The 17,919-nt window shown below is 41.8% G+C and overlaps 1 protein-coding gene across 1 annotated transcript in view; it reads left to right on the top strand.

Annotated features, from left to right (window-relative positions):
* Positions 1–757: 757 nt before the first annotated feature.
* The window catches only part of KL (klotho), a 47,707-nt gene continuing 30,545 nt past the window's right edge, over positions 758–17,919 (top strand). Inside the window, exon 1 of the mRNA XM_086742115.1 lies at positions 758–1,522. Coding sequence (XP_086598241.1) covers positions 773–1,522 — 750 coding nt within the window. The 5' untranslated portion in view covers positions 758–772. The remainder of the gene's footprint in view (positions 1,523–17,919) is intronic.

The raw sequence follows: 17,919 nt of genomic DNA, 5'->3' as shown, positions 1-17,919 counted from the left end.
TCCTCCACATAAAGATCTGTGAGGTGTTTCTAATTGGAACTTGTTTTGCACACGATAAACAACCAAATACACCAACCTCCTACTCCAGAAAATAAAAGTGTTATTGCTGGGAGGTGACAGTCCATAAATTACTCGAGGGGAGGGAGTGAGTGCATGATGTCCTTTGACAGTGAGTTTCTCTTCAATTACTGTTACATGTTTGCAGCGGTGATGTCTCTTGCCGATGTACCACGAATGAAATCCTGGGTGACGGAAAAATCATTTTTATTTCCTCCCCTTCGCTCCCTCCTCTCGGCCCCGACGGCGGCACTGTGGGAAGGGGACTACACGCAGGTCCTCAGAAGGGATGGATCCGGCCGTCGAATCTCTTCGTGGGCTCCTTCGTTTCGGGGAACGGGTGCAGGGCAGCGGCGGGGTCCCGCCTCCGAGAGTCCCGGCGCCTGCGGCCGGGGATCTCCGCCCTAAGGGGCCGGGGTGACAAAAGGCGACCCCGAAAGGGGAGACAGCTTCCACCTCTCCCCCGAGCAGCCCCCGCCCCGCTGCCGCCCTCTCCTCCCCGCCCGCCCCGTCTCACCCCCTGGATCCCGCCCCCGGAGGCAGCGCTCCCCGAGGGAGCCGGGCGGGAAGGATGCAGGCGGCAGCTCCGAGGTAATTATTAATAGCCGTGCCCACCGGGGCGGGGTGTGGTGGGGGGGCAGAGGCGAGGTGAGATAAAAGGGGGCGGCGGGGGGCTGGGAGGAGGGAGGCGCCGTCGCGGAGCCCCGCCGAGAGCATGGCCTTTTGCGCACCGCTGCTGCTTCTGCCGCCGCTGCTGCTGCTGGGGAGGCCGCTGCTCGGGGCGCCGGGGCAGGGCATCGGCACCTGGTCCCGCTTCGCCGGGCTGCCCTACCCGCAGGACGAGCTCTTCCTCCACGACACCTTCCCCGACGGCTTCCTCTGGGGTGCGGGCAGCGCCGCCTACCAGACAGAGGGTGGCTGGAGCCAGGACGGCAAAGGCCCTTCTGTCTGGGACACCTTCGCCCACCGCCCGGCCACGCCACCCGGGTCCGCCCCGTCGGGGCCAGCGGCTGGCGATGTGGCCAGCGACAGCTACAACAACCTCTTCCGCGACATCGAGGGGCTGCGGCGCCTGGGGGTCTCTCACTACCGCTTCTCGCTGGCCTGGGCCCGGCTGCTGCCCAATGGCACGGCTCCCCTCAACCCCGCCGGGGTGGCCCACTACCAGCGGCTGCTGGGCCGCCTGCGGGAGCTGGGCATCGAGCCTGTCGTCACCCTCTACCACTGGGACCTGCCGCAGGGCCTGCAGGACGCCTTTGGCGGCTGGGCCAGCCCCATCCTGCCCCAGCTCTTCCGTGACTACGCTGAGCTCTGCTTCCGACATTTCGGCGGGCAGGTGCGCTACTGGCTGACCATGGACAACCCTTACGTGGTGGCCTGGCATGGCTATGGCACGGGGCGGCTGCCGCCCGGCGTGCGGGGTGGCCCACGCCTCGGCTACCAGGCGGCCCACCACCTGCTCCAGGTAATGGCGGGCAGCAGGAAGGGGCCCCAATGGTCCTCGACCCTGGGGTCATGCCAAGGGGAAGGGTGTGGATGCTGCCCCTCGGCCAGCCCTGTTGTGCGGACCTGTTCCCTGGTTGGCTGCTGGACTGGAAACCGAATTGACCAGTGTGATGAAGTGTGGGTGGCCAATTTGTGAGCTAAAGGCGGCAAGACTCGTAGGTGGGAGGCAGGAACTTTGTATCTGAGGTTGTTTCAAGTTAGTGGAAACATGCTGAATTAAAGCACTCTCTGTATTCAGCAGAAATGTTCAATCCTGCCCCTAACGCTTGTGAATGCTGTTCTGGGTGGGTGAGTTGATGCATTCAGTGCCAGTCCAACACTGGCTTCCTTAGGTTACTGTGGAAATGCTTAATACAACTGTAAAGAGAGTTCATGCATTTGATAAAAAAAAAATCTTACTGAGTTAATGGAGATGGTAGAGGTGGCTGAAATATCATACTGAGGGATTGTCTTGACACAGGATGGGTTTTTTTTTGCGATGTGAATACTTTTTGGGAAAAAAGATCCTCTGCTCACCAAGCTAATCTAGTAAGTGGTGTGAGTACTTTGCTATACGTAATTTTTATGCAGTGTATCTGTATATGGTGTGATTGTAATGTTTGCTGGAAGCAAACATTGTGGATTCTGGGGAAGAATTAAGCAAAAGTGTGGGCAAATCCTTTCAGTGGCAGGGGAAAGGATCCAGGCTAACTGGAACGGTGTGGCCGTTAAGGTGTGATCTGTTGTACCTTAATCCATGTTCACAAACTCTGCTCAGTGTACCCTTACTGGCAGGAGTTACATCCTAATGACTGTCATTTATGGGATGTGAACACTGAGAAAACATCTGACACGTCTTATTCAACTTTTTGCCCCTTTTCTGCATTACCTTTGCATTGTTTAGTGCTATGAATAAGTCAAGAGAAAATGTAGATGAACAAGATTTGGGTAAAAATTCAGATTAAATTCCTGGTCCTGAAACCTTTGAACTCTTCACCGAGTACTTTGGGGTGTACATGACCATGTTTCACACTGTGATTTTTACAGTCCACTGAACTAAGTGAGTCTGCTTATGGGTAGAGTTATTCCTAAATTTCAGCACTTGCAGGTTTAGCACCAAATTTTGCAGCAAGGCTTCATCACCTATCAATGACTGTTACACTTTTCGTACAGTGATGGAATAGTTGGTGGTGAGTTATTTGCTATACTTTGCATAGTTACTCTGAAGGCGGTGGGGTTGCGCGCAAGGGGACGGGCTGCCTGCTCGGTGCCCGGGGCGCAGGACCTGGGGAGCAGAAGCTCTATTTCCCTGTCTTCTACAGTCACCATGCAAAAGAATTCATTAAAGCTGCAAATGTGAGCACTGAGGTTGTCAGACGTTGGAATCCTTCAACTCCAAGGGTCATAGGCTGACTGAGGTGGAGTTTTAATGTTGACTGTCACTTTATGTTTTTTCGAAAGCCTCTCGTTTGCTGGGCAAAATGGGCAGTTAATATTCTGTGTGGTTCTCCTCTTCGCCCTTTGGTGAATTTGTTGCTTCAGATCTGAATTAATACAGGGCTCTGAGAATAGACAAATAAAGATGAACGCCTCTTTTGTCCTTGGCTTTTCCATGGTGCTCTCCGTCATGAGTATTTATATCCCACATCGCCATAGCATCTGAGTCCCTCATAATCTCAGGCGTATACTGGTTCTCATAAAAGCCCCATGGACTAGGAAGGTGCTTTTCTATTTAACAAATGAGAAACTGAGGCACAGACTTGCCTACCCCATGTAAAAAGTATAATCAAACATGGAAAGTCTATCAATGGACTGGAATGGTGTGGCCATTAAGGTGTGATCTGTTGTACCTTAATCCATGTTCACAAACTCTGCGCAGTGTACCCTTACTGGCTTAGTGACAGAACCTCAGGATTAGTTTTGTCGTGGTGACTGTCGTTCAGGGTTTTCACAATTAGTGGACGTTTGTTTTTACACAACAGTGTAAGGCAGCAAGGTGTCTTTTTTTTCCACATATCACAAACAAGGAACTGAAACACAGATGCAGTTACGACCCGAATTGTCCACTGATTGTTGGTTTCCTTTTCCTGGCATGTGATCTTTTTAGAATACTGGTCTTATACTTTCAGCTCTTTTGCAAGTCATCCCAAAATCTCAAGTCACCCACAGAGAAAATAAGGGGACGTCCAGTTTATGCAGAAGACCTCCCATCCCTGATTCCTCCAGGCAGGAGTCTTCAGTAGAGATAGAGAGAGTGAGTGTGACTCTTCAGGACAGAGAGGTGAACAGCTTTCACCCTCCTTTTTAATACCCTGCTTTTCCTTCTTACGTCTCTGTAGCTTTTTGATACTAGACCTTTCAACTTGTGCCAGCAATGACGTAGGAAGCTGCAGAGTATGGCTTACTGCACAGCATGGTATACGTAGAGAAACTGTCTGTAGTCGTGTAATGAAAGATTAGTTATACCACATATGGTAAGGTGTGAATTACATTTCCATGTGCAAATTAAATTATCCTCTTGCATAATTCTTGAGTGATTGACTTTACAACTTGAATAATGTTCTTTAATGTGTGTCTGTGGGTTGCATGTAATTTTATGAGTGAGCTTGGTCAGTTGTGCTCAGTGCTACGCGTGGCTTTGATTTGGATCAGAAGGCTGTAGGGTAGTACCGCTCCGTCATGTAACCTGGAGGATGTGGGCAGCACCAGAAAGCGCTGTCGGGAGATACAGTCCTCACGGCCTCACTAGAAAAGATGTGGTTGTATCATCCCACACAAAAAAAACCCTCCCCCTTTCAGCTGCCGAACCTTTTGCTGCTTATGTCTTGCATTACCCAAAACATCTGGTCCCAGGTTTCTTCCTAATCTTTTTTCCTTCTCTGTTCCCTCTTGTCTCTTTTCTTTTTCTTTTTTTTTTTTTCCAGGGAGATTGAGCTTGCAGAACGTGTTTGTTTTTTTGAAAGAGAAAACATGTTGTCATAAATGTTTGATTTTTAGCAAATGAGCAGACTAACTCTTTATCTGCATGTTTTCTGACTTTTTTTTTCCTTGTTTACAATATGCAGTCTTCTTTCTGCATTTATTCAAACCAAAGACCTTCATAAGTGGAAAGCTTAATAGTTAGTGAAAGCTGATGTCTACTAATTTATTTTACTGGATGCTAATTACATTTAAAGATGAAATAACTTCCTTTAGGTTCTTTAAAATTCAACAGATATGAATGAGGATTTTGGGCTGTGTCTTTCTGAGTGAGTTATTTATTATCTGAATAAATAATTAAATAAGAGTTTGATTCAATTCAGGTTGTTCAATTCAGGGCTGGTGAAAACTGGGCAATGAAGTTTGATCTGAATAACGATGTTTGAATTTAGCTTGAATGGATTTCATCCTATTATACTAAATTTTTAAATTATCTTTCATTTTTCTGAACTTCCACAACTGAGTCATAACGGATGCTAAGTGGACAGAGTAAGAGATACTTCTTATTAAGAGCAAAGAAAAAGAATGTTTAAAACTTGTAAGAAGAAACATTTTATGCATGCATCCTTGATTCGTTATTGAGAGAAGTTAATCAGTATTCAGTAAAAACTTCACCCTTTTATAGTATTTCCGTGGACACTTGTTGCTTTTGACCTGTCTAAGCCCTCCAAACCCGGTAAGAAGTGGAGGAAGCTGTATGTGTTTATTCACAAAATAAACTGAATGGATCAACTACAGTTCATAAAAGTTGGCATTCTCTCAAGTCAACAGCCAGAAAATGATTACATTACAAGCCAGGAATCTGTCTTGTATATGATGCATCTCTTTCTCCAGATAGGAGTTGAGAGGGGTCATTGTGTTATGTTCTGGTTTTTGCAAGTGCGTTTTTTCATTACTGGTTCACAGTATATTGTCTGAATTGAACCTACTTGGATTTACTCAATATAAACAGCATTTGCAGAAACAGAAGAACACGTTGTTTCCCCGAAGAAGTGAGTGGAATTGCTGCCTGGAAACCAGTCACATAGCAACAGACTGATTTCTATTCCAAAACTCTTTCCAAAACAAAAGGTAAGTACTCTTTTGTTGACCTTTAGTGCTAAAGTTAATAAAGTATCAGCAATTGCAGCATAGGGGAATGGTCTTTTCTTGGTGCATATTATTTCTTTCAAAATTCAGATAGCCTTCAAACTTTCACGCAGTGCAAATAGAGTGATTTTTGATTTTCCTGAAAGTAACACATAGTTGTGAAGACTTTTTAGTCTTAACAGAATTTTTAGAAAAAGAAAGAATAATAGAATAGAATAATAGAATAGAATAAGGCATAATAGGATAGAATAGAATAGAATGTATTTTATGATTCTGTAATTCTAAGTAATAGTATTTTAATTTTTTTCCTATTCTTGCTTTCTTAAGACTTAATTCAAAGAAGAACAAAAAAGAAATTTGTTCTGTTTCTGGTTTTGATTATGAGTTGGGTAGTATGTATTTGCAAATAATTTATTGCAGCAGTGATTATTCTAATCACTAATCATTTGAATCAGGTATCTTTCAAATGCTGGAGATGACAAACAAGTGCTCAAATCATGGAGTAAATTCAAATCTGATGCTGCAGTTTTCTGTACCAGTAGCTACGAATGCTTATACTATGTTCACAAATTATATTAAAAGCTGTAGCGTACTTTTCTCAAGCTTTAATCATCAAAAGAAAAAAAAATTGAGATTAATTTTAAAAGGTGATAAACAGAGGAGTTTGAGTTTCAAGGATGCTCGTTTTATTAAAATTAGCTCCAAAGATAGAATATGTAACTTTTCCCTTGCCATTTCTACCTGATCACATACACATTTGTAAAAGGAATGTTTTTTTTTTTTCAAATATTCCACTGTAACAAAAGAGCAGTTTGTTATCTTTACACAGTACTTTGATGTTTAATTATAGGAATATCAGGACTACATGGAATAAGGTATTATCATGGAAAAGTGAGAGTGGACCTGCCTCAAATGGGATTCTATAACTTGAAAAGCTCTTTAGAGATTATAGGAAATCTTATTGGAGCTCAACAGGCAGAAGCTGGAAAGGCTAGACTGGTGACTGAAGTGGGATGGAAGGAGAATTTCTGTGTTCTCTGTGTGGAAGAGCACCAGGTCAAACCCACAGGTATGTTAAGTCCCACCTCAGCTCTTTTGCCGTTCGTTATGGGGATGACGATTTGAGGGTCCCTGTTCATTACGAGAATTTTAGTGCTTAGTAGTTGTGGTTTTTATAGCTGTGAATCTCTGTATTTAATTCTATGGGCAGCCCCAAATCTGTGTTTTCATACCTCATTTTAAGTGCCACGTGCCAGATATTTAATTGCTGCAGTAGCTGTTGCTGGAGGTACCTAGGTGATATTTCTGGTTCCTGTCCAAGGTCATCCAGTATGCTTCCATTTTAAATAGCATGCTTTTCATTTAAGATTGAAGTTTTTGTTTAGCATGTTGGGCAGGGCTCTGCTGAGTGCCAAAAAGGTAAAGACTACTGATTAACAGCATTTTAATACAGATAAGGACATTTAGATAGGCAACATAAAATTCATGTCTCATAAAGTCTCACTGGGTACCTGAGTGTAAAGCTGTCTGCTGCTTGGTACTCTCATTTCGCATTAATAAAAGCTCATAATGTGTGAGACATTCATGATTCTTCTTCTTCAGCCTCTTTCCTGAAGCAGAAGAGAGCCTGGCTTTGTTATTTTGGGGGATATGAAGTGAAGTGCGTGGCAGGACTTGTGTTACTGTGCATTCCTTTGTACAATGACGTTTTCCAGTTTCCATTTCATCTTACTTTTATGGAAGGTTTCCAGTACTTAAGGTAGTTAATGGGCATAGTTCCTGCCTATACTTAAGGATATTGTTGGGACTTGGAAGAAAAAGCCTTTCTTCAATTTTTGTTGAAGAAGTGTGTATTTTAATTTTCATTTTAATTCACCATTTTTTAGTTCCTGCCTTTCTCTTTTGACTGAAGGCTAGGAGCTCTTAGAGCTTTTCCCATGATAGGTCAAGTAGAAGCCTCTATTCAGCAACCATCAGCAGGTGAAAGTGCAGAGATAGTCTTTGTTGAAAATGTCATCTTCTGTGAGGAAGAAATGCTCTGTGACGTAAGAGAAAGTTACTTCACTCATCACATGCCCACATTCTAGAAGGTCAAATTCTGATCTCTCTCTCTTTGGTAGAAATTAAATCTGAATGGGACTCCAGCAGTTGGGTGATTACCTGAGCTTCATTCCTCACATTTATTAACTCTGAGTAACAGCATCTCCTTCCCAGTCTGTTCTGGGGAACGAAATATTTTTTTCCCCCTATCTTTCAGTATTTCTTCAACTAGACAGAAGCAGTTAATATGTCTATACAGCCGGTGGTACCATCAGCCACGTGCACGTAGATGCTCTGTGGTTTGCTTAGCTCCAGTTTGTGGTGTCTTGGTGGTTTACAGTTTGTAGTTGGCAAAGTTTAAGGGCTGTTTGTGAATCCTTGCGACTGAGTGGGTGACTTGTGTGCTTGTTCGTTGCTGATGAATGATTAAATTGCTGAACTTAATCTGAAGGTGCAAGGCTGATCTTGGCAAAGTTTTAAAGAAGCCAGGCAATCAAAGGAGCCTGCTTGTAGAGACTTGTAAGTAAAGAAATGTACACAATGAAATTTTCTTCTTCCTTTCCATGATGGTAAAAATAAAGAAGAAGGAATGATGAAGAAATGCTTCTGAAGAAGTAGAGGAGGTGACCTCCATATACAGTGATGACAGGTTGTAGAAATTACAGGATGTATGTTATTTATTTTAAGTACTAAATAAAACCAAATATCTGAATATTTGCCTGCCAAGCCTTATAGAAGAACGTCTCAGGTAAAAACTGTGAATTCTGATTTTAGATTAAATGTGAGAATATGACAGAACAGAAAAATAAGGTGGTAGAAAGCGTCTCAGGATGTTTAGGAAATTACTGAAATGAAGACTGGATAGATTTCTGAGGGAGAAGGTCACCCATGGAATATGATAATGAATAAAACCTGAAAGAAGAAACTAACTTCTGGAAGAAGAACTGAATATACAGAAAGGTCTGGGAGTGCTGCAAGACAACCTGCGATATGTTCTTCAGCAAGAGGGTGAGCTGATAGGGAGCCACACACATTTCCAGGGGACTATCGCTTCGGTCTGCACAGGATAATTTTGTTACTTGCACTTTAGATCTCATGATAACAGCTGAGCTTTGACTTCTGTTTTAATCAGCTTAGCACACCTCTAAAAACAGCTGAATGGTTTAAAATTGGCCAGGAGAGATTGCACTATGGAAATGCCTTGTTGTTTCGTGAGTCCAAAAGTCAACCCCAGAATCCTTTTGTAGGTTAATCAGTTTAATACCCTTACTAAAGGCTAGAAATTGTTTGCAGCACTGGGATTATATTTTACAAGCTATTTGCTGTACTGTTGGGAAGACAGTCACATCTGTTTGTTTTGATGGTGCTTCTAGAAAGGACATCAAATGGTTGGGTGGGCGGGGGACAGACTGGTAGCTGCTGGTCGCATGTTCCGGTAAGAGTTCACTGTGATTTTCCAGTGCCTTTTCTCAGTCAGCTCTTTTCTTGTTCTTTTGAATATGTAGTAGCTCCACTGGATCAGTTGTTTTTCAAAGCTGAGGGCAAAGTTTGCTCAATTTGTTTATTTAACTTTCAGCATTTTAAGGAATAATCTCATTTTTGCTGCAGGCATGGAACTGTTGAACATAGTTATTGATTAATTATTCTAACTATGGTTCCTTAACTCAACTATATATGGAAATGATAGAATTATGCAGCATTAATTTTCTTTCGAGAAAGTAGGTTGGGAAAATATTGTGTTGTCAGGCCGAGTGATTATTTTTTGTTTTGTATTTTATAAGTAATAACATTTTGCTTTAAAATCAATTAAATAAGTTATGACCTCAGGTTTGAAATAAAAGTTCAACTGACTCCTGACTGTACAGTGCTGACATGTTTTTTGTAACACACTTATTTCATTCTTCATTTCTTTTCCTGTTGTAGTACAATACTAACTTGATGTTTGCAGAGAGAAGGGCCACCACAATGGAATGACTATCGCCAGTTACGTGTTCCACCAGGAGGCAAAATCCAAGCCATAAGGAGCTGTAACAAAACATGAGGTGATAGGAAAGGAGAGTATTAGGAAAATGGACAAAGCATGAGAAGCTGGTGAGATGTGGGGGTGACTGGTCGTGAGTGGGAATACAGCAGCTAAGTTTATGAGACAATATTTTATTTGTGTGTGTATACGTGACATTGAAAATTAAACTTGGCATGAAATGAGATGGCCTGGAGTCTCCCAAGGAGATGGCCTGGAGTCTCCCAAAGATGAGTCGTTCTCTAGTTCATTTTTATTTATAAATGTCGTATGAACTTTTTTTGAGGAAGCTGACTGGTGATTTAGTGAAATCACAAACCGTGCTTCACAGTTATGGAGCCTAATTCCAAGAGTCTGTCTTGGCTTGTGGTGTTCCACTTGCTGTCTTTGCATTGCCACCAGCACTGGGAATGGGGCACACAGTGAGCAGCCTGTAAAAGAAAGAAGGAGAGATGCTACATTAAGGTTGGGTTCCTCAAAGGAACTTAAGGAAAATAAGTGATAATTTAATTTTCCTTAAGCTTTTTTTTTTTGAGAATCCTGTCACTTTCAAGCAGTTAAGTAAATTAGCAAGATGAACAGATGTATTCCTCTTAACTTGGAGAAAATGTGCATTCCCATTTTCAAGTAGCACCTCTGCCATGTGAAGTGTAAGTCCTTGGAAACGCGCTGAAGGAGCTCTAGAACTCAATTGAGCATGCTGCTTTTATTCCCACCCATGAACATGCATCTTGTTTTGAATGAGAAGGGAATATTGGGATATACAAAGCAAGGCAAGGAACAGAGCTGTGGGAATATGATTCAGCTGCAGTTTTGCATCTTAATAATATGCTTGGTAGTAGAAAAAAGAAATCCCTCTTCTTCTTCTTCCTAACTGGCTGTGGTTACTACCCCCCTGTCATACCAGCTAGTTTTTTCTCAGATTCCTAATACCTCCTGTTTTCACAAAGTAGTATAACAATCTAAAACCTGTGACAGTGGCATTTGCTGATTCATTGTAGTTAAAATATTTGAGAGAGAAACATCAGTTTCCCAGAAAAAGTCAAGAATGAGGGAAAATAAAAATCAGTCATTTTATTTTTACTTTGCCATGGAAATTCTTGGTTTTCCGTTTTGATGTGATATTGAAAAAAATCATTTTGATGTAGTGAGTTAGTCAGTCATTTTACACATTGCCTTCTGTGTTCTTTCATCGGATGAGTGCCTGCTGCTTCCAGTTGGGTCAGTTTACCTGTGTGAAATTGCTGTATAACTTGCTGCAGTATGACTGACTTCTTGAAGCTGCAGATTAATGCTTTTTGTTCTTTGATGAAAGAAGTAAAATGGTCTTAGAGCTGTCAGGACAGGATTCTTGCACTGGAGCAGTTACTCTGTGTCTCGTATTTGTAGCTGGGCTGGTTGCGCCACTTTTGCGTGAAACTGTAATTATTCAGTCATTTATCCTGCTCCTCTTTCCTATTTCTGGTAAAAAGGAACATGGAACTTGAAGGAGGCGTTTGCTTAAAAGTGGAGAAAATTCTAATAAAAGCAGCATGAAGTTGACACAGTCATTCTGAGTCTGGCTGTTAGAACCAGCAAACTTTAGCACAGAGCATCTCAGAAACAGCATTTTTCCATAGCACACCTTAGGGTAATGAAGTAGAGACCACTTCAGATCTGGTTGACAGTGAAATGGTTATGGAAACAGCATGGTAATGGTAAGCAAGAACTCTGAACTACGCCAGTCAGATCCCACTTTACCCAAGCTGGGCTCTTCTGAAGAGGAAAGTTTCCTGTGTAACTGGTAATTTGAAATAGGTTTGTAGAAACCAGAGGAGGTGAGTGTACGTATGGATGAGATACTGGTGTTGGTCTGTGCAACCTGGTTTTGGGGGCTCTGGACTGGTGTTCAGGAAGGAGTTTGTATTGTCAATGAACAGTGATGTTTCTTGTTGGGTCCCTTTTTTTCCCTCTCTCTGTGCCGTGGAAGGTGGCCAGGTTCTCAGTATCATTAAGGCATTTTACTGAAATAATTTGCCTTCTATTGCAAGGGTTTAGGATTCTGATAATAATCTGTGTTCTTTCCTGTTTTGTTCCTGTTGTCCATTCTGATGTTTGGAGCACTTGATTTTTTTTTTCTTGTGTTAAAGGTCTCGGGATTTGTTTTGTGGCTTATAATGCCACAAACATGGGACAAAGGGGACATATAGTGGATATTATTGTGTAGTGTGGTTCTGGGGGACTATTATTAGGAATGATGTGAGTATGGAAGAGTGAACTACAGAGAGAGCGAGGAAGACGAAAGGGTCAAACATACATTGGAGCAGCACGTTCCCAATGTGGGAAAGGACCTGGAGGGTCTGGAAACAGACTTGTGGGGCACTAGCATTTCGTAGAGCCCAGACCACGTAGAAATGCCTGACTGAGCTGTTTAAACATCTAGAGGAAAAAGTTCTGTTGGGAGGTATACGAGACAAGGGAGTCAGTTGGTATGTCAGATCTGTAATTTGCCAAACTAAACAGTTGACTATCAGAGAACAAGGCTTCCTGTGACACGAACATTGACGTGGGACATGATAGAAACATTAGCAATGACAACTGCCCAGAAAGTTGCCAGACAGACTCAGTTTTTTTGTTACATCACTGGTTGTGTAATAAAGCAATTTCAGATTTTTGAGTGGCTGGTGCAAACAAACAGCTGAAGTTTTTTCTCTGAAGCACCTTATTCTGGAATGTCTTCAATGATAATGAGATAGGTTGGGCAGCCTGACCCATTGCAGTGATTTGTATCTTCTACTATTATTCTTCTACAAGTGTAAGAAAATACTACTTTCTCCGTCCTCACGTTGTGTTTCTGTTATGATTAATTATCAACCCCAGCACTGAATAATTCACTATTGTTTTATGCAGTAACTATGCATCAGTTTGGGAAGCACCAGCCCAAAGCCTTCGTTTTTTGTCTCAAAATCTTTAAAGGCTAGAGTACATCCGGAAGACAGATAGGCAGTAGGTGTCATTCTGGACTGTGTCCAATTAAACCACTGCAATTCTGTGCTGGTGGAATGATCTGCCAATGTAAATGCTGAAAAACAATGTAGATTATTGGAACTGTAGCATAACATGGTAGTTTGGGTACAGATAAATATCTTTTCTACCTTAAAAAATTGTATTTATTTTGCTGATCATGAAATGGATAAGTTAACTGAAGAGCAGTCTGAGATACGCAAGTAATTTTTTTTATCACCTCATCTCTGCCAGATCAAGGACAAAGGAGAGCACACAAGGTAGACCACTATGCCTGATCAAGGGTGGACAGGGCTGACAGAGAAGCAGTCTGTTTCAGTGTCAGTTGGCCACCAGCTCTTGAGTTCCACGTCATGGTGCTGATAAGGGAGTTGGATGGGGATTAGAGCCTGCAGAATCCCTGTGTTCACCTTTGTGTATGACATGAAAATAATTCATTAGTATTGGCACTGGGTACAACTAGGACAGTCTTCAAACTGCAAAAATTATCAATAGCAAATTGTATTTATCCAACAGCTGAAAAAACAGTGTTAAACTATGTGAGGTTCATGTCCACCCTGAATTACGGATGTCAGCAGAAGGACATTTTGCTAGTTTGAGTGAGGCTGTAGCATGGAAAACTGCTCCTGCCTCACATTTTAGCAGCATCATCGTGCTGTCCTCCAGGCAGCATTTGCATCAGCTCTGAGAATACAGTTTGGCATCTGCTTGGCCTTTCTATAGTTGGCTTTTCAATAACTGTTATAAAATGTGGTCTAGTGTAAAGATATTTCTCTTAAAATGGTTTGGCAACATTCCCAGTGATCCCAGAGGGAAGAGCAGCTAGGACTTGTTCTCCAGCTCCAAGCCAGCTGTCCACTGGGCTGACCAGGGGTGTAGATGTGTGTACTTTGGCTCTGCACCACAGCTAGCGAGCGAAGACATGGACTAAGCTGTCCTTGGCTGCCTGCAAGCCTTTGGCATAGAGCCGCATAAGTGGTGGGCTGGGAGCTCATGAGTCATACAACGGTGCTGTATTAGGGCCAGTGATGGCTGGGTGAAGATGAAGGAATGAAAGGCAATGCATGTGCTTTGCTAGGTAGATGCTTCATTGCAGTAAAGCCACCTCCCTTGCAGGCTGTGGGGGTAAACCACACTTTGAGTTAATTTTAGACATTTTCAGCAAAGATACCTACATTTGAGCTCACCATCCAAGGGTCTTTTCACAGGTAATGGAGAGAAGTGAGCATGGTGTCTCTTATCCTAAGACCGAAAAAAAAAAATTAATTGTCCCATTTCTGTCTGTGGGGTATAGACAAAACCTGTGGTGACAAACTCAAGCCCAGTCTTTTTGTAGACAGTTTTTTACACTTAGTCAAATGAGGGGGGGGAGAGGTGAGGCAGATGACAGAGGAAGGGAGTACTGAAGGCTAGTTCAAAAATTGGCTTGAGATACTTTGTGTTCCTGTGACTTCTCAGATGGTGGATTCTGACATACAATCTGGATCGTATGCAAATTTTGCCTGAGTCTCACCTATTTCAGGCATGTGACATCCATGGGGAAATCCTGTATCTCATGTTCTCCTCTGGTTTTCCTGAGCACTGAGCTGAATCTTCTGACACAGGGAAGCAGCTGATGCTTGTTAGTGCAGTTCTTTCTTGCAAGGGTGCTCACCAGCACCTGCTCGGTCCTGTAAGCAAAGATCTCATAAGAATTAAGTAGCCCTGTCCTGGGGCTCTTCACTCCCTTTTGCCAGTGAGCTGCCGCTGACACACCATGACTGTTGAGGTATGATGAAAGCATTTAATGCCTTTTTTGAAAGGGTGAGGAGAGCGATCCTTGGAAAATGTAGTTAAAAACATTTTTTTACAGTTAAAATCTTTTAAATTAACCCAATCCTTTTTTTTTTCCCCTAGTTGGAAATGATATACAGAAACCATGTACTAGTTGTCACAGTCTCACTCTGTCTAGAAACAAAAAATATCTCTTTCCTTTAAGGCCCCATTATTTAATCCTCATTTAAATGTAGGTAACACAATAGGTATTTACTGAGTATGATAAACAGAAAATTTAAAATGTGCATTAAGTCTTAAAAATAAAAAAAAATATTAATTTTTAAACAAATCACAAGATATCCTTCAATCAGCTGAGGGAAAGCAGAATAAGGAAGGACTGACAGCTATCAGATAGTGGTGAAGGAGACTGGATTACAAAAAAAAAAAATCTAGTTCCAGAAACAATTAATACTTTTTATCTGATCTATCAAGAAGGGTGATCATGTTGAGGAGTGGGATTCATAGACAGGAAAGGTTAATGAGGATGAGGGTTAGATGAATGTAAATAACTACAGGTGCAATGGACACAAAACATTATGAACTCACGGTATCAAAGTCAAGCCAGATCCATCTGAAAGCTTTCTGTGATCACTAATTATCTAGAAAAAGAAAATATTATAATCCTCATAAATCTGTATTTTCACTTGAAATGGTGACACATGGAGAATTGCTGTTTAAATTCAGGAGAAAGGGAATTTTTTGCAGTAGCTGGGAAATTGCTAAAGCAGGTATCACAGTAAGTTGCACTGAAAGTGAAGCATCAGGCTGAAGGGCAGCTCCTGGCTGAATGTCTTAATGTATTTTAGCTCCTGTGCTGTGGCACCGAGTAGGATTGTGCTAATTAGTGCATGAGCTAAACTTGCCAGTGCAAAGGATAATCAGGATCATGAACAGATGAACACAAAGACTCATAAAATTTTTTCCATGAGGTGAGAACTTGCTGATCACAGCGTGACCATCCAATGCCAATATAATCCAGCTGTGACAAAGACACATTTGTTTCTAGTCTGTATCAGGTGATGTTTCCAGCAGAGATGAGGAATTACCTCCCTAGAACATGGCTTATTTACTTGAACAAGAACATTGGGAGAAGATATACTTGCTGTCTATAAACAGATCAATAGTGGAGACAAGTGAAGGAAAATAGCTGTCTAAGCCCAGGGATAGTTTTGATGCAGGAGCCAAAGCGTTTAGAGTGAACATGAATAAATGTAACCTGAAATTGAGGAAAAAAAAAAAAAAAAGGAATTTGTGAAGTGTGATTCTGTAGTAGTCTTCCAGAGAGAATAGTATGAGCAGAATACCTAGACAGTGTTAAAATGAATCTGGATCAGATCATAAATAGAATTGTGTCATACATATGCCCTTAACAGCAGAGGGTTGAACCTGATGCCCTTGAGGTTCTTCTTAATTTTATAATCCAACTTTCCTAATCCCTGGCAGATAGTAGACACAGGATCATAAAGACAGTAATGACTTTTCAGCAAAGTATTTTTTGTATTTCTGTGAAAATTGTCTGAATTTGAAATTCTTCTTACACGGTAATGTGACTCATCACAGTTTTCTGGAATATTGTGTCATTTAACAAACCATTTCCAGTGCCTTGCTCAGAATGTTTTATACATTTATGTGAAATCCTTTGTTGGGTCTGCAAGGAAAACATAGGAGTTGATTAGTCATCATCATGCAGGAACCTAGGGAGATTCACAATTAGCAGGACTAACTCCTGGTCTGCAGTAAATCAGGCTTCTGGAAGGACTCTGCTGTCATTCCCATTTCTTTCCTGCAGCACAGTGTCCTACCTGAAAGGAGGGATTATGGAGGCACCACTTTCAGAGTAGCAATAAACTCCTCTTACTATATGTATATATAAAAAGTGTAATTAAACTGTGCTGAGCTATATGCTTTAAATTGGAAAGGACAAATTAAAGACTTAAAGGGTGTGGTTCATCTCACTTTACTTTAGATATTTGTATTGCAGACACTTGCATCTGAACTGATTGTGTTATGCTCGCTGTGTGCTCAATGGAGAGACTTTTAGGGCATGGTAATTCTGACCAATTTTAGCCACCTTCGTTAGAGTAAGAAAAATTGCAACCTAGAATTTCCCATTTCTCTCCATGGCATATAAAAGAAACCTGGAACAAACATTTCAGTCCTTTTTCCACAGCAGGTTATGAACTTTTGAAATTTATTGCCATAGCAGGTTTTGGAAGCTGGTTATACCAGCAAACTCAAAAGGGGATTAGGCACATATGTAAACAGTGAGTCCATAAGCAGAAACTAAACAAAGTAGGCAAGAATGTGCCCCCTAACATCCCCAGCAGAACAACGTGAATGCCTGGGAGGTAGGAGGCTAGATCTCAGAAAGTGACTGGGCTCACTTGCTCTCTGAAAACAGCACTGTGTCCTGCTGTTGCTATCAGAGATGGTGCCGGGGGCTGTTGATGTGACCCAGCAGAGCATCCATTTTGTCCTCATATTCTGTCCCTATATTACTAAATGTGCCCAGTGGCTCATTTTGTAATAAACATCTGATGCATCTAATACACTGACTGTAAAAACATACCCTAATACTCTTGAATTATTTTATGCTTCAAAATATGTACATAAAATCCCTATTCTTTCTTCAGTATTTCTTTCCAGCATCTGTGCTTTCTTGTGTCTCACTAGGAAAGTAGGTTTCGATTGCTATAGAGCAATCAAAGGGAGCCTTACTTTTATTCCAAGTGCTCATTTCCACGGAGATTTTTTTTTTTCCAGTAAGGTAGTAAGAACTTGCTGATGTCTCTCATGCAGAGTGTCTTAGCTCTTTTTTAAGAATGTTCAGGTACAAAAGAGCTTCCAGTGAAAATTGAAGTTCAGTTAATGCAAGGCAATCTCTTCTATTTCTTTCCCTCCTGCCTTTCTTCCTCCCTCTCTGCCTTCCTTCCTTTGTCTCAGCAATATGCCTGGCTCTTCAAGCCTTTCAGATCCTAATTCATACCAACAATTTGCTTTTCATTGGTGTTAGGGCAACTAGTTAATTATTGAACTGTCAGCTGCTCTGCTTCCTGTAGCATCATTGATTGAACCACGATTCCGTGTAAGCTGTGTAATCTGTGAATTTCTTAATATCTAAAGCATCATTCTGATTTAGTGTATCCTGTCTTAAATCCGTTTTTTCGATATCCTTTGTACTGGTTGAAGGTTGAGTTGGCATAGCTGTGGCTAATGAAACCCTTTTTCTCTATGACAAAATGGCTGGACAGCTCTCTCACTACCTTATGCACCATATGGGATCTCCCATGATGAAGGATTGTTTTCCCATTTGATTTTGAGAAAAAATACAAAACTTCTCATGCTTTTGTAGTGTTAGACTGTTTAAGAGTGCATCTACAGTAGCGTTACATTAGGATTACATACACAAATTAGGAGGGTGTGTGCAGTGT

Source organism: Chlamydotis macqueenii, chromosome 1 (genome assembly GCF_036417535.1).
Source record: "Chlamydotis macqueenii isolate bChlMac1 chromosome 1, bChlMac1.mat, whole genome shotgun sequence".
NCBI lineage: Eukaryota > Metazoa > Chordata > Aves > Otidiformes > Otididae > Chlamydotis > Chlamydotis macqueenii.
Note: the sequence above shows the minus strand (reverse complement) of the source record. Positions and strands in the feature narration are given on the sequence as shown.